General features: G+C 45.2%; 1 protein-coding gene across 5 annotated transcripts in view; it reads right to left on the bottom strand.

Annotated features, from left to right (window-relative positions):
- DPP6 (dipeptidyl peptidase like 6) overlaps positions 1-22429 on the bottom strand; it is a 551379-nt gene that overhangs the window by 94157 nt on the left and 434793 nt on the right. For all 5 annotated transcript variants that reach the window (XM_038755599.1, XM_038755601.1, XM_038755600.1 and 2 more), the window contains 2 exons: positions 20721-20773; positions 2168-2249 (listed from right to left, as the gene is read on the bottom strand). In XM_038755599.1, coding sequence (XP_038611527.1) covers positions 2168-2249; positions 20721-20773 — 135 coding nt within the window. The remainder of the gene's footprint in view (positions 1-2167; positions 2250-20720; positions 20774-22429) is intronic.

Genomic DNA, 22429 nt, shown 5'->3' with positions numbered 1-22429 from the left:
TAAATGAATTTGCTCCTATACAGAGCTGATCCAGGGATGTCTGAATTATCCAGTATGATCCTGACAGTAAGGGTGGAAAGGGTAAGCTATAAAATGGAAAAAAAAAAATAAGGCACTTTTATGCCCCAAAGAGACAAGGTATTCATTCTAAAGCATTCCCATTAGTAAGCCTTTCAGGAACTCTCAATTCTTTTGCTATTTTAGGAATGGAGAGCTATCAAAATGCAGTTTTACTCTAGCAGCTTAAAGATGCAGAAGAGTAACGGTGCTTGGATAGAGTGATTGTGCCATCTGCTCTTCAGATTCTCTGGATTTGTTCCCTGGCCTTGCCCCACAGTCTATGCAGTCTCCCTGGCTGAGAATCTTAGAGTAGACCTTGATCAATCATCATCCAATCCATCCTCCTGCTTCCTTTCAGCACCTGTTCCAAGTTATAACCAACACAAATAGACTGAAAGCTCCTTGTGGGCAGGGAACATGTCTACCAACATTTTGGAATTTTACTCTCCCAAGGGCTTAGTACAGTGCTCTCAGTAAGCACTCAGTAAATCAATAAATGGGAAGCAGCAAGGTCTACTGGAAAAAGCATGGGCCTGAGAGCCAGAGGACCTAGGTTCTAATCCTGGCTCTGCCAAAATGCTTGCTGTGGGACAAGTTGCTTAACTTCTCTGTTAGACTTCTCTTTTAGACTGGGAGCCCACTGTTGGGTAGGGACTGTCTCTATATGTTGCCAACTTGTACTTCCCAAGTGCTTAGTACAGTGCTCTGCACACAGAAAGTGCTCAATAAATATGATTGATTGATCGATTGATTCTCTGTGCCTCAGGTCTCCTGTTCTCCCTTCTACTAAGACTGTAAGCTCCACGCAGAACAAGGTCCGTGTCCAACCTAATTCATTTGTATCTACCCCAGTGCTTAGAACAGTGTTTGACACAGCGTAACAAATACCCAAGTGCTTAAAATAGTGCTCTGCACACAGTAAGTGCTCAATAAATACGACTGAATGAATGAAATACCATAAATAAATACATAAATAAATAAGATTGACTGATTGAATAACACCCCCAGAGGAGGGTCTGAAGGCAGGAACACTCATCTGCCATTGCCCCTTCTCTTTGGAGTGTAAGCTCCCTGAGGGTAGAGAGTAGGCCTATTATTTACTATGTGCCCCAAGCACTATCCAATCCCTGAGTGACCAATTAATATCTGGTGACTGCGTGCCTTTATTCAGGCTTTCCCCTAAGGGTCCAGAATGAATGCTTCTTTCTTCTCTTCTGGCAGCTCAGGATCCCACCCATTTCAATCCCATACTTAAGGAGAATGTAGAAACATGGTCTGGTGGGTCAGGGGGAATGTCTCTGGACAAAGGAGGGGAGTCTCTATCTGTACTCAGGTACCAAGGCCAATGGATGACACCAGAAGATTCTGGCTTCTGAAGAGAGTTGGCCAGTGCCCTGCCTCCTTGCTGACCAATGATGATTTGATGCTGGCTCGAGACAAGGACTTGAGGCATGAGACCACAATGGTTTCTCATATGGAAGCAGCTGGTCCACTACGTCACTGCTTCCGAGGACTTCAAAGGTACCTCACTTCCCTACTTCTACATTACTCTTTCATGAAAGATTCTCTGGAAGACTTAGCTGGTGAGCACCTCTAGGAGAGATGGGCAGTGGAGACAAGGGTATGAGGCAGCCCTGTTAACAGCAGAGGGCTGGGATATCTCAGAATCCCCTTGCACTTCTCCTACAACGCCAGCTGCAGAAACTCCATCCTACACTTTCAGCACCATGGCCACTTTGGACTAGAGCGGTGTCGTTAGTGATAAACCCCACGGCATTGCATGGTTGAGGTCCTCAACACAGCAGCAGGGAGGAGTAGAGGCTTAGAGCTCGTGGTCCCAAACAAATCCACCCAGAATGAGGTGCAGAGAGCTCTTCCCCCAGGTACATCTATGCCTTCTCTCCATTTCCCCGAAAGACTTTTGAGCCTCGGATTTCTCTGAAATTCTGCCTAACTAAAACCCTGCAGGATGGCTCTCCTAGCAGATCCTAGGGGAGATGCAGATAACTGGCCCACAGACACTGCAGCAGCTGCCTAGGGACTGCTTGACAATTTAAAAGTTGCACTCCAGAAAATACAGCTTTATTGCTGAACTCCACTGGCTTACCAGCTGTTGACCTTTGGGGCCCCATCCTGCGTACTGAAGCTTGGCATTGCTGACCTCAGGAGGATACAGATTCTGAGATTCCCTGTGGAAAAAAACCAAAAGAACAAGATATTTCAGTTGCTCTCACTTGGTTCTTTGATTGACACATGCTGGGCTTTGTGCATTCACTGTCTCAGTGTTGGGAGGGGTTGGGGGGTGGGGAGGGTTTTGTGGTTGAGAAACAACTTCGTTCATTCCATCTCTCATGTATCCTTTCAGGGCGGCAAAATTGACATGAGGCCAAAGTAAGCCCCTCACTTTCTAAACTAAAGCAAATATTCACCTTAAAATAAAATGCATCTTCATCTTGTTGCTGAGTTTATTTTAAACCCGAGAACCTTCAGAGTTAACTTGAGAATTGCAGACCAAATCCATGAACCCCTGCTCTGCCATTGTTAATTCCACCACCGGCTTTCTTCCCCACTTATGCCAATTTATATGAACCCCCTCCCTACTTAGGTGATCCCAGACATCCTGGATGTGTGTGGTGAAAGACCCTGACTCTCTCCTAGGTCAAGCTTTAATTCATTACTTCTAACTCCTGTGTTCTGGTGAACATGCGGAACCATAGTAAAACAACCTTTAAAGATCATATTGGCAAAATGTCACCTTGACACTTTCACAGGGCCCAAATGCTTCATTCTGTTTTGCATCTTAAGACATTAGCAGTGTACCCAAGTGATGCACTTTTATACGTTCACATTTTATATTACGATTTGACTCAACAGGCAAGATCCCCTTAGACTGTGAGCCCCCGGGAGACTGGGACTGTGACTAATCTGACTGCACTGTACCTACCTCTTTTTTAAAAATGTTGTTAAGCACTTACTATGTGCCAGGCACTGTACTAAGTGCTAGAGCAGATACAAGTTTATAATAATAATAATAATAATGGCATTCCTTCTACAGCCCAGCCCGCACCCTCTGCTCCTCTGCCGCTAATCTCCTCACCGTGCCTCGTTCTCGCCTGTCCCGCCATCGACCCCCGGCCCACATCCTCCCACGGGCCTGGAATGCCCTCCCTCCCCACATCCGCCAAGCTAGCTCTCTTCCTCCCTTCAAGGCCCTACTGAGAGCTCACCTCCTCCAGGAGGCCTTCCCAGACTGAGCCCCCTCCTTCCTCTCCCCCTCACCCCCCTCTCCATCCCCCCGTCTTACCTCCTTCCCTTCCCCACAGCACCTGTATATATGTATATATGTTTGTACATATTTTTTACTCTATTTTACTTATACATATCTATTCTATTTATTTTATTTTGTTAATATGTTTGGTTTTGTTCTCTGTCTCCCCCTTCTAGACTGTGAGCCCACTGTTGGGTAGGGACTGTCTCTATATGTTGCCAACTTGTACTTCCCAAGCGCTTAGTACAGTGCTCTGCACACAGTAAGCGCTCAATAAATACGATTGATTGATTAAGTGCTTACTATGTTCAAAGCACTGTTCTAAGGGCTGGGGAGGTTACAAGGTGATCAGGATGTCCCACAGGGGGCTCACAGTCAATCCCCATTTTACAGATGAGGTAACTGAGGCACAGAGAAGTTAAACGACTTGCCCAAAGTCACACAGCTGACAATTGGCAGAGCTGGAATTTGAACCCATGACTTCTGACTCCAAAGCCCGGGCTCTTTCAGTTGAGCCACGCTGCTTCTCTGGTTAATCAGGTTGGACACAGTCCATGTCCCACATGGGGCTCACAGTCTTAATCACCATTTTACAGATGAGATAACAGGCACAGAGATGTTAAGGGACTTGCCCAAGGTCACACAGAAGACAAGTGGCAGAACCGGGACTAGAACCCAGGTCCTTCTGACTCCAAGGCCTGAGCTCTATCCACTTACTCTTACTCTTTTATCCCATTAGGAGGCTGGGTTACTTTCTACTGCAATCACTGCAAAGTGGAGCTGGAAAGTCACTAAACCCAAAAGCATGTTGCTACCTGCTTACTCTGTTCCAAGCAGGGTTAAAGGTACAAAACAAGCATATAGGACACAGTCCCTGTTTCATTCCAACTCACAGGCAAAAAGGTTGACAGACCAGGTTCTTGCCCCCCTTTAATAGATGAAGAAACAGAGGTCCAGAGAACTTAAGTGACTTGTCCACACTCTCAAAGGAGGCCAGTGACCAAGCTGGGTCTTGAACCTAGATATCTTGATACCCAGCAGACCACATCGTCTACTTTGGAGAGTGGATGGATCTGACCATGTGAACAACATTGGTGGCCAGGACACAAAAACTTCAAATTTTCTTCTTCAGTCACCTTTGCTACCTGATTCAGTCCATCTTTTGTTTAACCATATTGGTTGGTGCCTCTTCTTTTCGGCTGAAATGCAACTGACGACTGAGACAGACTAATTGGTTTAATTCAGTTGTTAAAGCTTACCATTTCACTTCTGAAAATAGCTACTCATTATCCTATGTTTCTCCTAAATTAAGTTTAAAAATCAGGATCAGTGGTCCTTGAATGAAATACGACCTGTGTATCTCGGGGGCAAAGCCTAAGGAAGACAGGCAGCTCTGAATTTTCCCTGGGAATGAAGGAGCAAAAGTAGATGTGAAAAGGAAAATGACAGGCCATCCAGAAGATTCATTATTATGATTTTCCCAACATCCCCCACTGTGCCCATTCTCACCTTTACCAAGCCCTCCTCCAGAGCTTCTGAGAAGCAGAATGGGTTGGTTTATAAGTATCATCACCTTTTTTTTTCTATGGTATTTGTTAAGCCTTTATTATGTGACAGGCACTGTATTAAATCTGTACTTAACACAGGCTTAGCGTGGAAGGAGAATGGGCAGGCTCCTCCCCAGTCAGTTTCAAATATCTCAACACAATCAGTCAGTCGTATTTATTGAGTGATTACTGTGTGCAGAGCACTGTACTAAGCGCTTGGGAGGGTACAGTATAACAATAAACAAACACATTCACTTTCCACAACCAGCTCACCTTTCTGGGCCCCAGACCTGTTCCCTGTCCCACCCTAGCTGCAAGGCGATACACCCCTCATCCGCTTTTGTAGCCTACCGTCTGTTTTCCGGCTAGTCACTTCCCCATCTGGGATGGATTTAGTACCGCCTGCTTTCCTGCCTGCCATTTTGATTGTCAGCCCTCAGCCTGCCTCGGCCATGGCTCCTGCTGTCGGGCTGCACAGCTCAGTTCCCAGGGTCCAGGGAAGGGAATGGGGTGACTCTCCAGCAAGCAGGGAGCTCGGAATGCTCTGGAAAAACATTCTGGATTAGACCAATTCAGGACCATTTGGGCAGACTTCTGCAAGATGACAGCCAAATGCCATCATGCTGATGTCACACCAGGTGCTGGCACAGCTTGTGTGGTGTCACATGGGTCTCGGGGTCTGGTTTTTTTGGAGTAGTTTCCCCAGCTGCAAGCCTGGTCTGATAATAACTGTGATATTTGTTAAGCACTTACTAGATGCCAAGCACTGTACTAAGCGCTGGGACAGATACAAGACAATCCAGTCCCACAATCAGTTGGATGGATAGAGCACAGATCTGGGAATCAGAAGGTCATGGATTGTAATTCTAGCTCCACCACTTGTTTGCTTTGTGGCCTTGGGAAAGTCACTTCACTTCTCTATGCCTGTTACCTCATCAGCAAAATGGGGATTGAGACCGCGAGTCCCATGTGGGACAGGGACTGTGTCCAAACTGATTTGTTTGTATCCACCCCAGTGCTTAGTACAGTGCTTGGCACATAGTAAGCACTTGACAAATACCACAATTGTTTATTATCATTATGTAGGAGGTTGAACAGGGACTGAATCTCCATTTTGCAAATGATAGTTTATGGCTCACATCTACCGGCAAAAGAAATCCTGAATCAGAGCCCATCAGAGCCCCTCGTGAACAGTTAAAATTCATCTCAGAATTTGTGGGTTTTTCCCACTAATTTGAGCCTGGGATCAGTTTAATAGGTGTTGGTCTGTTTCTTCAGAGAAATGGAAACATGGGGAATTGTGTGATAATTGAACCATTACCAAAGGAAAATACCTCTCACCCCTTATTATTTGAGGTTTTCAGTGATCTTGATGACAAAAAGCTTTTATTTTGCACCCCTATTAATGAGGTTAATTAACTACCACCCAATTGCATACCTTAAATAATGTAGTACTAACACACTATGTAAAGTTCACAGCAAGTCATATCCTGGAGTACGGTCTTGAAAATTACTACTGGTCCATTTTTTGAGGGTTAGGGATTGGAATAGCCTTAATTGTATTGGTGAGGCAGAAATACTACTACTACTAATAGCATCATAACTTCTTCAAAGCATTTCCACGCTCACCATCTCATTTTATCTTCACAGAATTTTTGTGGAACAGGGAGAGGTATCTTTATTCCTATTTTACAGATGAGGAAACTGAGGTACAAAAAGCTTAAGAACCTTGCCCAAGGTTGCGCATTGACATGACCTCCGACTTCAAAACTCTACTTTTTCCACAGAACCACCCTGCTTCCTGACCCGTGCCCCCACAGTGGAGACTGTGAAGGTGGAGAAAATTGGAGAGGAGGGGTTAAGGTCATCCAGGTCCTGAATATGTTGGAACAAAAAATAAGCTTAAATCAGTGGTACTACTGAGCGTTTACTGAGTGCAGATCACTGTACTAAACACTTGCGAGAGTACAATACAACAGAGTTGGCAGACACGTTAGTTCCCTGCCCATCATGAGCTTATAGTCTAACTGTGCATGTTCCAACCTGGACATGGCTATCCAAATGGCAAAGCAAAAGTAAACCCTGGAATATTTTTCACTTCTGATCAAGCATTTTAGAACCTGTTATAATGGTCCATCTACTGTTATCCTGTCACTGGGAGCCCTTCATTAGCACTTGGTTTCAATCAGTGGTATCTACTGACTGTTTACTCTGCCCAGTGGACTGTACTAAGTGCTTGGGAAAGTACAATGCAACAGAATTCATTTAGTAGATACGCTCCCTGCCACCATATGCTCACAGTCTAGAGGGGCTGGACTGTGGTGCCTGGTGGACTAAACAAAAGTCCAGAGGAGGGTCAGAGTTGATTTCCTTGAAATTGAAATAATGCCTTTCCAATCTAATTCAGGCTCTGCTTTCCACCCAACTCATCATTTCCCATCAGGTGCTTCTTGCTTACTCTATCCTGTGCCAAACCCTCTAAGCCACCCAAGAACCTGCAACAGCCCAAGTGATTTATCAGCTCCAAGGTGACAATGGATTGGTGAGAAATGATTCAGGAAGATGATTTGGACTTAGCACACCTCTTGGTGATAATGGAATCTGCTCTGGCACTACCTATTTAAGCAATAAGCATGAATCATGTGTAGTTTGGAGGCGTAAATTAGTACAGCACAATTTCTGCCTTCATCTTAATGAAATCATGTAAAGAAAGAGACACAAAGAGAATCCTTGGAGAGGCAAACCACAGCCTTCTGTTCGCCCCCCAACTGTCCATTCTTCATGAGAGGTGGGCTGTGCAGAAGCAGAGAATATAGCGACAGCTGATTTGAAGGGATGAAACCACGTCACCTAGCTTTGGTCTGCCTCAAATATCATAAAAACAAAACAAAACAGGCTGAGTTGGGTAAAGCCATTAAGAGCCACTGGGTCCACAGGAAAGAGAAGTTCTCAGATACAAACACCAGGGCTGTCCACAGACCAGAAGGGTGGGCAGTCAGATGCCAATATAATTCAAGCCACTTATCCCACTTAGCTGACAGTTTATTTTTAACGTATTTGTTAAGTGCTTAATATGTGTCAGACTCTGTACTAAGCTCTGGGGTAGACAGAAGCTAATCAGGTTGGACCCAGTCCCTGTACCACATGGGGATCACAGTCTTAATCCCCATATTACAGATGAGGAAACTGAGGCCCAGAGAAAAAAAGTGATTTGCCCAAGGTCACACAGCAGACAAGTGGAGGAGCTGGGATTAGAACACATGGCCTCTGACACCCAGGCCCTTGCTCAATGCACTAATTTAAGTCCTTGGGAGAGCATAATACAATAGAATTGGCAGGCATGACCCCTGCCTTCAGGGAGCATACAGGCTAGTGTGGGAGATGGACATTAAAATAAATTACTGACAGGGGAAGCGGTAGTGTTGAAGGATGCATACATAGGTGTATGCATGATGCAGGGCCAATGTTTAGCGTGTTCCAACCAACCACAGTGGGCACGGTGGGGGTCCCGTTGGAGGCTGCCCACAGCATAACCAAAATGCACCTGAGGATCAGCAGCAATCCCCTTCTTGGCAGAATCCTTCAAGCAATCAATCAATGGTACTTAGTGAGCACCATGTGCAGAGCACTGTACTGGGGCAGAAACGATGGTTCTTCCAAAGAAAAGCAAGATAATACCCAGAAGGCCTAAGGGCTCAATAAATACCACTGACTGATTCAGGTCCACATTAGTGATTTAGGCAAGTCACCCTGAGAGGGATAAGCAGATGGAAACAGCATCAAATAGACTCTGAAGAGCGGTGGGAACAGATCGATCGCATTAGGGGAAGATGGGCGGGGCAAAGCCATAATGGAGAGAGAGTAGAGAAATTGAAGGCTCTGCCCTAGAGGACAGAGGAGAAAGTCTCGGGTGATCCATTCCACCTCAGGGTGGAGAAAACTGAGCTAACAAGAGCACAGAATGGAGAGGAGATTCAAAGGAGTTGGCAAAAAAGTAATTAAGAATGAGAAAGAAGAGTAGAAGAGATATACAACACGACAAATGGAGGACTCCCAGAAAGATTACAAAATTAAATTAATACGGCATGTGAAATGTGATACGGAAAGATCAAATGGAGAGGGGAATTAGACAAGGTTGGAAAGTGGAGTTTTGTGACAAAGTGGGTATGAAGAATGAAGCACTGAGCGAGGGAGATCGTTTCAGAGTTTCCGGTGGATGTAACCAACTTTGCAAACTGTCTTTGCAGACTGTCTTACAAACACAGGTTCACAGGTTCCTCTGAGAGATGATAAGGCAATCTACCTTATAAGGAAAACAAATTTATATTACTGAACCTCATGGTGGTGTATGTAAAGACTGAATTTGCCTAAAACTGTTCAGCCACTTCCCTCCATTATAATAACAGGGGTTCAGTTACCAGACCTGGGTTACTAGTCTTTTAGCTCTTCAAGCCTGTCCCATCCAAGTTCTCATTTTCCCAAACTCAAAATAAAAAATTGACAACTCTGCTTATAATGCTCTTTTTTTAGTAGCTTTTCATGACAGTCCTATTGTCTGTGTTCTTATCCAAGCAAGTAACACTGGACAAGAAACAATCTAATTTTTAACAGAAATCCACAAATTACACTATATAACTCATGGACTACTTAATTCCTTTTAACAACAACAACAAAAAAATCAAGTTTTTTTTTTTCTGATAGGAATGATTTGCTCCCCTAATACCAAACTATTCAATGTACCTAGATCTCACTGACCTCATTGCCAAGCTCCTTGCCCATCTCCTCCTTCTGGCCTGGAAGAATCTCTCCCTCATTACACAACAGACCACCACTCTGGCCACCTTCAAAGCCTTACTAATATCACATCCCCTCCAAGAGGCATTCCCCAACTAAGCCCTCATTTCACTTACTCCATCTCCCTTCTGCATCACCCATGCACTTGGATCTGTACCCTACTCAGCCCCATAGCACTCATGTACATATCTATCATTTATTTTAATGACTGTCCCCCCTCTAGAGTGTAAGCTTCCTGTGGGCAGGAAAGTGTTGACCAATTCGGTTGTATTGTACTCTCCCAAGAGCTTAGTACAGTGCTCTGTGCACAGCAGGTGCTCAATAATACCATTGATTGATTGACTGATTGCATTTTAATGCAGATATAACTTTTAGCACACTCACTTCCAGAAAATGCAGTAAAGTTTAATTTCACTTAAATGGCTCCTGTACTCCCATTCCTGACCTATGAAGCATTTTTACTAATTTACTAATTTAATTAGTATTGACTAATACTAGAGGGATTAGAGCCCATTTTAATTTAGCAGTAGATAATGGCAGATCTATTTAGCACAAACCGTGCCTAAAGCATGAGGAGATGCTCACTCCTTCCTCTAAAAAATGTGCCTAGAGGTTTAGTAATTTATTTGTTTTCTATTGCCACTGATCTATCCATCCACTTGTTCCCATTTAAACTCTGAGCCTCATGTGGGACAAGGAAGAGTCTAATCTGTTTGCCTAGTAATTCCTTCAGTGTTTAGCCCAAGCTTCAAAGTAAGCAACAAATACCACATTTACTCACCACAGTCCACCCTCAATTAATCAACCAATGGTATTTACTGTGTGCTATGTGCAGAGCACTGTACTAAGTGCTTGGGAGAGTACAATACAGCAGAATTAGCAGACTCATTCCCTGCCCTTAATGAGCTTAAAGTCTAGGTAGGGAGACGGACATTAATATGAATGAATAAGTAATTTATAATATACAATTTAAAGTTATTTACACAAGTCCTGTGGAGTTGGGGGTGGGGTGAATATCAAATGTCCAAAGGTCACATCCAAGTGCAAAAACAACGCAAAGGGGAGAGACAGCTGGGGAAAAGAGGGCTTAATTGTGGGAAGGCCTCTTGTTGGAGATGTGGCATTAATAGTGGTTGAAGGTAGAGAGAGTGGTGGTCTCGCATATATGGAGAGGAGGTATGCCTGGCAAAACACCAACACAGTTTCTTTCCCACTTCTAACCCTCCTAGAAACTGGATCAAACAAGGCTCAGTGGATCTTTATAACAATTTGTCCATCAAGCCAGCTGCCATTACCCCATTTTATCTTAAAACACTCTCTCTAGGCTGTAAGTTCACTGTAGGCAGGGAACATGTCTACCAACTCTGTTATACTGTACTCTCCCAAGCACTTAGTGCAGAGCTCTGCATATAGTAAGTGCTCAATAAATAGGACTGATTGATTGATTGATTGATTCAATGGGTCAGGCAGGCCAGTGTGGGCAGCAAAATGACGGTGTGAATGCTCAAACTCCCAAGAAATCTGTAAAACCTTTTGCTTCTCTGTATCCACCCCGGCACAGATTCAGGGGAACCATTACTCTCCTTCCTTCTTTATTACAGGTTTCACCTTCCTCCAGGCTTCGTTACAAACACAAACTGGAGCCGTTCCAGGGCCTCTCTGCTTCTGACCTTCAGGAAACCTCTATTACAGAACAAGGCCCGAAGAGACAGACTGGAAGAGCCGGTGAGGAGGAAGTTCCTGCTAGCAATTGACATTACTAGCAGGAGAGTGAAAACTCAAAGCTCTCAGTCAGTGGTTTGAGGGGTGGGGAGGGGAGATAATGTGTCTCTGAAAGGAGAAAGTGGGCCATGGTTTTCCAAAGGGAAGGATGCCGCTGCAATCTGCTCACAAATCTTCCCACTATCCTGATAGCTTCTGCTTCCTTCCCAAGCCCATCCCCTAGCATCCCTTCATCTTCCTAATCAAATTTACTGAGGTGACCCTCATCTTCAGGGAGACACTCACACCTTACCCAGCCTTCTCCTTTCATTCATTCATTCAATCGTATTTATTGAGCGCTTACTGTGTGCAGAGCACTGTACTAAGCACTTGGGAAGTGCAAGTTGGCAACATATAAAGATGGTCCCTACCGAACAACAGCCTCACAGTCTAGAAGGGGGAGATGGACAACAAAACAAAATGTATTAACAAAATAAAATAAATAGAAAAGTAAATATGTACAAGTAAAATACATAGAGTAATAAATCTGTACAAACATATATAGAGGTGCTTTGGGGAGGGGAAGGAGGTAGGGTGGGGGGGATGGGGAAGGGGAGAGGAAGGAGGGGACTCAGTCTGGGAAGGCCTCCTGGAGGAGGTGAGCTCTCAGTAGGGCTTTGAAGGGAGGAAGAGAGCTAGCTTGGCGGATATGCAGAGGGAGGGCATTCCAGGCCAGGGGGGGATGTGGGCCGGGGGTCGACGGCGGGACAGGCGAGAATGAGGCACAGTGAGGAGGTTAGCGGCAGAGGAGTGGAGGGTGCGGGCTGGGCTGCAGAAGGAAAGAAGGTAGGTGAGGTAGGAGGGGGCGAGGTGATGGACAGCCTTGAAGCCGAGGGTCCTGCCCATAAGGTGGTCCAACTCAAGTGAAGCAGCTTTTTGTGGTTTTTCAAGGGGCCAAAGTGATTCCTGATTTGCAGTCAAATGTTTAATGGAGTTTCACTGGGCCCCTCCTCCCCCATTTCCTGGCCTGAGAAAGTCTTCTAAGTGATCTTTAGAGTTAGCTATTTTCCTGCCTTACCACTCAGAGGCCTCTTCTCTAGTTTTTGAATTACACCCGCTCCTCCCTTCTCCCTCCTATTCTCTGCCTTTTGGCCATTTGGGCAAACCATCACCACTGCTCCAAAAACGAGTCTAGTGTGTGTTGTGCTGGTGGTGGGATGTATGCTCCCCTTCTTATCCTCGGTGTCCGAGCGGGGCTCCGCTGACCTACGTGGCAGCGGGAGAGGCAGAGGCGCTGTGACGTCATGGACGAATTCAGCAAGGAGACAGGTGGCCATGGTGGTTAGGGCAAGACTAATACATTCAGGGAGGAAGACTTTCTGTCCAGACGCTGCTTATCCTCAGATGATCAGGGGGGCCCTGGGGTTAGCTAATGGAGATCTTAGAATCAGAGGATGCTATAGGCAGCTCTGTTTGAGGAAGAAAAAAGATGGCAACACAGGAATGAAGAGCCGCAGACACAGTGAGGGATGCTCGAATGAAATCTATCATTGAGGGCAATTCCAGTCAGCTATTAAAGCTAACTGAGAAGCAGCCTAACGGAAAGAGCACAGGCCTGGGAGCCTGACGACCTGGGTTCTGAACCCAGCTAGGTCAACTGCTTGCTATGTGACCTTGGTTAAGTCACTTACCTTCTCTGGGCCTCAGTTTCCTCATGTGTCAAATGGGGACTCAATACCTGTTCTCTCTCCTACTTAGACTGAGAGTCACACATGAGATAGGGACTGTGTTCGACCTGATTAACTTTCTATCTACCCCAGTGCTTAGAACAGTGCTATTTATCGAGGGCTTGGTTATTATTTAATACTGATGTTTAAATTATTCATTTAAAAAGTGGGAATTGATTTCAGCTGTTGAATTTCAGTCATTTACCATCCCCTTTCCAGCACCCCTGCCACTTTCTTTTCTAAAGTATCCCACTGGCTAGAGAACATTAATAATGTAGCAGTTTGGAGCTTGCTGAGAAGATTCACTTAATTGTTGCAAGAACCTTATTCTTGGGGCAGTATTTTGAATTGTTCTAGCAGACTGTTCCACAGGGATCCAGATCAATGAAAGTAACCTGTTCCCCCCCCCCCCCCTCCTTTTCTAAAGAAGCTCCCACTGATCTGCTCTCATTTTCATTTTTCTGAACAGGACCTGAGGCAATTGTGTTGTTATGGCTTTCAGGAGGGTGTGCTGAAATAAACCCAGCTTCCAAAGAGCAGCCCGGCACCACCGTGCCTTTTTTTTATTTTATGGTGTTTGTGAAGTGCCTGCTATATGCCAGGCACTGTACTGAGCACTGAGGTAGATACAAGCTACAAGATACAAGTTGGACACAGTCCCTGCCCCACATGGAACTCACAGTCATATATCAGTCACAGTCATATCCCTATTTTGCAGATGACATAACTGAAGCACAGAGAAGTTGTGACTTGTCCAAGGTCACACAGCAGACAAATGGTCGACAAGATTCACTTCTCAAATGGAGGAAAAGTTCCTCTGTGGGATGTGGGATGGAGTTAGAACATAGAAAAAAAAAAAGGCATGGTGGTGCCGGGCTTCTCTTTGGAAGCTGGGTTTATTTCAGCACACCCTCCCTGAAAACCATAATTTCACCTTGAACTTCCTTGGGGAATTGAATAGTTTGGGAAATGAATTAGTCATTTCCCTTCTCTACCTCAGTTAATCAATCCATCAATGGTACTTACTGAGCACTTACTATATGAAGAACACTTGACTGAACACTTGGGAGAGTACAATTCAACGGAATTGGTAGACACATTCCCTGCCCACAACGAGCTTACAACCTGGGGGTGGGGGGGAGAGACATTAATAAAAATAAATTATATATATATATATATATATATATATATATAAAATTTAAAACAAAATAGAAAAAAACAAATAATCTATCTATATATACATATTTTATTTTTATTAATATCTGTCTATATACTGTAGGGCTGAAGACGGGATGAATACCAAATGCTGAAAGGGCACAGATCCATGTGCATAGATGATGCAGATGGGAGAGGGAACTGGGTAAAAGAAGGCATCATTGGTGAAGGCCTCAGGTCTTCCATCTGAGAAATGGACAATTCCCACATGTTGGTCTGGAAGGTTGATATCTCTGAATCAATCGGTGAGGGGGATTTGTTTTGTCATCTATGAAAAGCACTTTGTTCTACTTCAGAACCGGGCTGTATCAAGGTCCTGTCCACTGGGACAGGATCAGTGAAGCAACTGGGATGTCACAGTCTGAGGACTGATTGACCTTTAAGCTATTCATCACCTAAATACAATCAGTTCTGGGGTGGAACCCAAATGGCTAAATAAAACTGTTTAGGAGCAATGACGGGGATCGAGTGAGAAATGGGCAACCCACTGAAATGAAAGTTTGTTTTTTCATTTGAGGCTGAGGAGGGAGTGCACCAGCTGACAGGTGTTTCTGCATTGAGAGCTTCTGAATGGAAACAAGTCACTTGGCTTGCTGTTTATCTTCTCCAGAGCCTTGCCTCAGGCGAAGCACCTTAGCCAGCAATGATAGGAAAATAAAGCACTTGCAGTGATGCTGAGTTGTAAAAGAATGACAATGCTTTCTGCCACGGGTCATTTCCTAGAATTAATATCCATTTCAGCTTATTGGAATGCCACCAGAGTCGACTAATTCCAACAATCTCATTACCGAACACAGAGGGCCCTGTAAAATCTACCTTACGATGACACTTATGGATTGCATTTAAAATGCTCGCCAATCAGGCTGCTCACAGCTTTCACTTCTAGTTCAAATTCTCAGCTGCCCACCTGTTTTCTTCGGAAACTTCCGGAGTGGACAGGATGGTCTAAGGAAGCTGGGTCGGTCTTCCAACCACTGTATTGGGGTGGTGGGTGAGTGGGCCTGCATTAGCCTCACAACTCCACACAAGGATCGGATGAAGCTTCAAGGACCACTTCAATCACTTCTGGCAGACTGTAAACTCTTTGAGGGCCAAGTGTGACTTTTACCTCTTCTGTTCTCTCCCAAGTGCTTAGTACTGTGCTACACACACAGTAATTCCCAAATCAATACTACTGATTGAGCATGAGATGGAGGGTTTCAGTTTAGTCTAATTATTTCTTCGCAATATACGCAAAATTTCTCTCAATGCATCCTCACTGTAGATTCCCTAGAAAATGACCTGCACTGTTGCTTAGGTGAAATACTGCAAATACCCCTACCACTACTACGAGTGTTTGTTAAGTTTTTACTATGTGCCAAGCACTGTACTAAGCCGAGATATGAATTAAGTCATGGTCATTTTCCTTGTCCCAAATGGAGCTCTCATTCTAAGGGGGAGGGAGAGCAGGTATTTGACTCCCCATTTTACAGATGAGGAAACTGAGGCCCAAGCAAAGAACTGCCACTCTTACCATGTTGCACCACAAGCAGGGCAGGGAACATTTTTTTTTAAATCAATTCTGTAGCACTGTATTCTCCTAAGTGCTTAGTATAGTGCTCTGCACTGCATTAAGCATTTAATAAATACCATTAACTGATGTTTGGAACCAAATTGAGGCTATTTCTGTTCTTCCCAGTAGAGCAATACAACTGCCTCTCAGTGGACACAAAGTAGTTCTGCCCTCCTGGAAATCAACTAGATTCACCCCTTAATTTCCTGGCAAAAACTCTTTCTCAAGAGAAAAGTATTATTCATTGCCAATCCTACGACAGGATTGTGGTTCATTTGGCAAAATGTTAGCAACATAGCAGTGGGTCACTGCCAGGTGATAATGCTTCCCAAAAGAGATCTTGACGAAGTGGCCTGTTAACTCAAGTGGCCATCTTTTCAAGGCCACTGGGAAGATAAGGCGGCCGTCAGGAAGCCAGGACGCAGGTGAAAGGCTTCTCTCATACACCACCTTGCACACTGGATTTGTGCTCTATCCAGCCCTGCACAATAGGGCTGGTAACAAAAGGCCTGACGGCCATCCACTTCATCCATGGGTATTAATCAGCTCTCATATAAAAAGAAGCAGGGAAAGAAGAAGAGCGGCAATAATATTTCCTTCCAGGTGGCTAATGGCCTGGGCAGATTAGGGGGCAAGCCATAGCTCCTCGATTAGCCCAGAGCAAATTTCCTCCTGTAAAATACTCGGGGTTTGTGTTGCGGGGCAGAGTGGGCTTCTGGTTGACATCGCTCAGATGCCACCTTAACTGATCCCCGCCAATGCTGAGCAGTCAGCAACAGTTAAAATGGGCCCGAGCCTGGGTTTGGACATTCCCAAGAAAAGTGATCCATATATCCCAAGTGATTATTCTTAAAGGATTATTTCCCAGGCTCAGGATGTCAGGCTAAATATAGGTGGGGGAAAAGTTCTCGGCGACCTATTTACAAACATACCATGTCACACACCACTGAAATCCACGAGGTGGCACCCACGGGCAGCTTGACTTCGCTTTGACATGAAAATCCAGTAAAGTAACTTTGCAAGGTCAGAGAGCAGCGGGAGGCAACTGAGTCTTGGTGGAAGATGAGGTAAAAAGGGGGAATTAAAAACGACTGCAGACACTGTGGGTAACAGAAGTCAGAGTTTAGCCAAGGGCTATCTCTAGACCTACAGCTGTCCCTCAGTACAATGATTAAAATTCAAAATGTCACCATTGGTACTGTCACCTTCCCACCCAACGGACAGGTAGATACTGGCAGACATATATGTAGATATATATGCACATACATGTAACGGGTATGGGTGTATGAGCATAGGCATGCGTATGTGTGTACCTGAATATGCTCCTGCTGCACTGTACTCTCCAAACTGCTTAGTTACTGGGCTCTGCATGCAGTAAGCGCTCAATAAATATGATGGATCGATTGACTGTGTGTATATTTATCTCTCAGCATAAATGCTTGAAGCATTGTCAGAACCTCACAGTGACCTTTGCTGCCAAAACCGGAACAACGAAGGGGAAGAAACGGGGAGACGGACTAGCAAAATACTGACGGAACTCTAATTCCAGAATTTATAACCATCTGTCTGGATCGGCAGGGATGGGAACACGGCTGTGTGGAGATTCCGCAGGGATTGTCACTTTCTTGTTTACAACCCCTCAGCTGTGAAAGTCACACACACACACACACACACAAGCACACACACACACACCTGTGCAGCTTCTGGATCCTGAGGGAAGAGGCAGCAGCAAGCGCTGTCTCGTTCGGTATTCAGATTGAAGGAGGAATTCTCTAAACACTATCCTGGTGGCATTTAAGTCATCATTTCGAGGGCCGCCTCTCCTACTCCCAGTGGCTGCCACAGGAGGGCTGATTCTAGCCATGGGCTTGGGTGGGGCTGGAAGGACCTTTGCACTTAGCAAAGCACTGTTGGCTAATACGCTTCTTGCTCTCCTGAGGCCGTGGGGCCTCGATCAAAAGAGAGAAATCCCCCTCCTTCCTGGCTGGCCTGCTTCCCACTGCAGCCTCCTGCTACATCGTTGGAGACCGGGCTTCTCTATAATACTGATATTATAGTACTTGTCAAGCGCTCGACTCTGGGGTAGAAATAAGATGATCAGGTTGGACACCGTACCTCTCCCACATGGGGCTCACACTCAAAGTAGGATGGAGAATGGGTACTGAATTCCCCATTTTACCGATGTCAAAACTGAGGCATAAGTTAAGTGACTTGTTCAAGGACTCATAGCTGACAAGTGACTTAGGATCTTCAAGCAGTTGCTTTTCCTTCCCTATTTGCGCAGTCACTGGGAATCCTATTTAAGCTGATTTTTTTTTTAATGGCATTTGTTAAGCACTTACTAGGTGTCACTGTACTAGATGCTGCGGTAGATACAAGCTATTTTGGACACAGTCCATGTCCCACATGGGGCTCCCAGTCTTCATCCCCATTTTACAGATGAGGTAACTGAGGTATAGAGAAGTGAAGTGACTTGCCCAAGGTCACACAGCAGACAAGCGGAAGAGCTAAGATTAGAACCCAGGTCTTTCCGACTCCTAGGTCCACGCTCTATCCACTTGGCCACACTGTTTCGGTTCCTCATGGGGCTTAAAGTCTAAGTAGGAGGGAGAATGGTATTGAATCTCCATTTTACAAATGGGAAAACTGAGACACAGGTAAGTTAGGTGACTAGTCCAAGGTCACAAAGCAGGTAAGTGGTGGAGCCGGGATTAGAGCTCAGGTCCTCTGACTCTCAGACCTGTGCTCTTTCCACTAGGCCACGCGGCTTCCAGCGGGGAAAACCGGGAACAGTGTGGCTTTTTCCCAGGTATGGATCTAACCCTGAGAGAGTCCTGGGATCGTTTTTTGGCCTTTCTGGCATGAGAGGGGATGGCTACCCACCTCATCACACACCCCGACACCCTGCAGCCACTGGGAACTCTAATTGTGGGCCTCTAGTCAAGGTAGCCAAGACACTGCTGTGCATCTCTCCCATCCTGTGCCACCAAGGCACTGTGGCACCTTGGGCCAACCTTGGTGGCATCCTGGTTGTGGCAGTGCTAGTATCGCTCTCTTTTAGCCACAGAGCTGCTCAGTCCTTCTCTTTGCCTGGGAATAACCAGCTTCAGTGTGTTAAGCCCGGCAGGCTCCCACTGCTTGTGCTCTCTTCTGCGCAGAGGCAAATGAATAGTTGCTGCCATCTCCCAGGAAAATGTTATCTTTAGATTTGGCGTCTTATTGATGACTCCCCAGGAGAGCCCTTGCAAGTTCTCTCTCATAATTTATGGCCAAAACCGTTAAATTGCTCCTCAACCTACTCTGTTTAGGATACTCTTAGGATTTACAAAAATGTCATTATAAAATGGAATAAAGAATCTACCCCCTCTAATAAACTAGTCCTCTCAGAATGGACGATAAACCTCCAAGCAATGATATTCACAGTGGTCATGACCTGAGGAGATGCCCAGATCGTTTTTCTACAATGTCGTTTGGAACACATTTCTCCACTCCTCAAAACCTCCAACCACTACCCATTCATCTCTGCATCCAGCAGAAATGCCTAACCACTGGCTTCAAGGAATTCCATCAGCTCTCTCTCTTTATCAGCTCTCTTCTCCCAGTAAAACCTAGCTCAAACTCTATTCAACCAAAGCTTGCCTTATTGCTATGCCTCATTCTCGACCCCCACACCTCTGATTCCTTGAGCACATCCTTTTTCACTGCCTGACAGTTCTTCCCCCTTCAAAACCACCCAACCATAGTTCTCCCAATCTTTTAAAGTCAGAAGCATCCCGTGATTAATTTTCTTCTCGCTAAGTCAAGGGTCTCAGCTACAAACTCACTATTTATGCACTTACAACCTCTCTTAGCATTTTCATACTTTTCAGTTTTAAGTACTATTTAAGCACTTGGGTCACCTACCAATTTTTCCATTCTCTTTTTTCTTCAGTCTGTAAATAATTTTGGATCAGTGTCTACCATTAAACTATAAGCTCTCTGAAGGCAGGGTTTGTGTCTTTCATCTTTGTTGCCCAGTCCCAAGCCTTTTTTTGGAGAGCTGAATGCTGTAGGTAGTCCCATTAACAAATTGGGGGGGTGGGGGTGGTATTTGTTAAATGCTTACTATGTGCTGGGCACTGTACTAAGCGTTGGGGTAGATACAAGTTAATGAGATTGGATTCAGTCCATGTCCCACATGGGGCTCACAGTCATAATTCCCATTTTACACATGAGAAGCAGCATGGCTCAGTGGCAAGAGCCCGGGCTTGGGAGTCAGAGGTCATGGGTTCTAATCCCGGCTCCACCATTTGTCTGCTGTGTGACTTTGGGCGAGTCAATTCACTTCTCTGGGCCTCTGTTACCTCAACTGTAAAATGGGGATGAAGACTGTGACCCCACGGGGGACAACCTAATCACCTTGTATCCCCCCCAGTGCTTAGAACAGTGCTTCGCACATAATAAGCACTTAACAAATGCCATTATTATTATTATTATTATTATTATTATTTTGAGGTAACTGAAGCCCAGAGAAGACAAGTGACTTGCCCAAGGCTACACAGCACACAAATCGAAGAGCCGGGAGTAGAACCCAGGTCCTTCTAACTCCCAGATCCATGGTCTATCCACTAGGTTACACTGTTGATTGACTGAGGCCCCCAACCCAGACGTGGAGGTGGGGACTCTCTAACCATATCCCCTTTTGCCACACAGACCATGACCACAACGTTTACTTAACACCCACAGAAGGCACACAACATATACAGTCTTGGGCTGTGCCCCTCCACCCCACCTTCTGCATGCCCCATGTTCATTTTCTAGGTCCTTGAACTGCACTGAATGCTTCTGTTAAGAGGGAAACATAGGAAATATCTTACCCGAAAGGAATTTTGCTCAGGACGTAGTATCCAGTATAGGAGTGTTGATAGACCTGTAAGACAAAACACACACACACACACACAAAATTCCATATATCAATGTGAGTACGTAATACAGATAGATCCTGCATCACAGACATTTCCAGCAGGTGAGTGGGCACTCAGGGGTTAATCAGGAATTAAAAAGTCAGATTTGCATCAGCTATCAATTTAGGCAACACATTTGTTTTTGTTTCATTGGTGGCACGCGGCGTAGAGGGCATCCAGGCGCGATGTGCAATTGCCATGGCTACCGGGTTTCTGATTAAATTAGGGGCACGTGTCCCCAGCCTTGGCTAAATATAGAACTGTTATTAATGAGGACACCTAGGTCACCTGGGCCCAGCCGGGACTGGCTTCTGCTAGACGCAACAGGCTAAACATACACACTTCCCACTTTACTCCATCAGTCAATGGTACTTTTTGAGCACTTCCTGTGTGCACAGAGAGCACTTGGGAGTGCAACAGAGTTGGTAGACCCAATCCCTGCCCACAATACTCTATAAAATCAGTCTCACTGCCATTCCCTTGACCTCACTGGCCCATCTCACCCTGTCTTGAGGCCAAGGAGAGTGAAACTGGGCCTACAATGCCAACTAGTGCTGGCATGGCTCTCTTGGTGCCATGCTGTTCCTCCCCAACTCAGGTGATGATAATATAGCCATTTCCAGTGGTTCTGCCCAGAAAGCAACTGGATACTCACACCCCACCGGTAGCACTGAAATACACTGCAGAGAAGAGCAGTGTTGGAAAGAACACGGGCCTGGGAATCAGAGGATGTGCGTTCTATTCCCAGCTCCACTACTGGTCTGCTGTATGACTCTGGGCAAGTCACTTCCCTTCTCTGTGCCTCATCTGTAAAATGGGGATTACGACTGTGAGCCTTATGTGGGACAGGGACTGTGTCCAGCCTGATTACCTTGCATCTACCTCAGTGCTTAGAATAGTGTTTGGCACATAGTAAGCGCTTAACAAATAAGGCTTAACAGGCCTTCCCAGACTGAGCCCCCTCCTTCCTCTCCCCCTCCCTACCTCCTTCCCCTCCCCACAGCACCTGTATATATGTTTGTACAGATTTATTACTCTATTTATTGTACTTGTACATATTTACTATTCTATTTATTTTATTTTGTTAATATGTGTTTTTTTGTTGTCTGTCTCCCCCCTTCTAGACTGTGAGCCCGCTACTGGGTAGGAACCGTCTCTATAGGTTACTAACTTGTACTTCCCAAGCGCTTAGTACAGTGCTCTGCACACAGTAAGCACTCAATAAATGATTGAATGAATGAATGAAATACCACAATTATTATTATAGGAGGTGGTAAGAGTGCTAGTCTCCCCTTTCTAGATTATTTATTCATTCTTTCATTCAATCATATTTATTGAGCACTTACTGTGTTTCTCTATACTGCATTTCTCTATAGTCTGCATTTGGTTCTCGATTCATGTGGCAGAAGTCCATCTATCATATTTACTGAGCGTTTACTGCATGCAGAGCACTATACGAAGAGCTTGGGAGAATACAATATAACAGAGTTGGTAGACATGGTCCCTGCCCACAACAAGCTTTCAATTTAGAGACCACTTTCCTCTGGGTCCCATGACCCCTTCCCAAACCCACAGATGGGGAACTTTCAGGGCACAAATCACTCCATTTTGGGTCTTATTCA

This window comes from Tachyglossus aculeatus, chromosome 13 (genome assembly GCF_015852505.1).
Source record: "Tachyglossus aculeatus isolate mTacAcu1 chromosome 13, mTacAcu1.pri, whole genome shotgun sequence".
NCBI classification, from domain to species: domain Eukaryota; kingdom Metazoa; phylum Chordata; class Mammalia; order Monotremata; family Tachyglossidae; genus Tachyglossus; species Tachyglossus aculeatus.
This window is presented reverse-complemented; position numbering and strand designations above follow the sequence as displayed.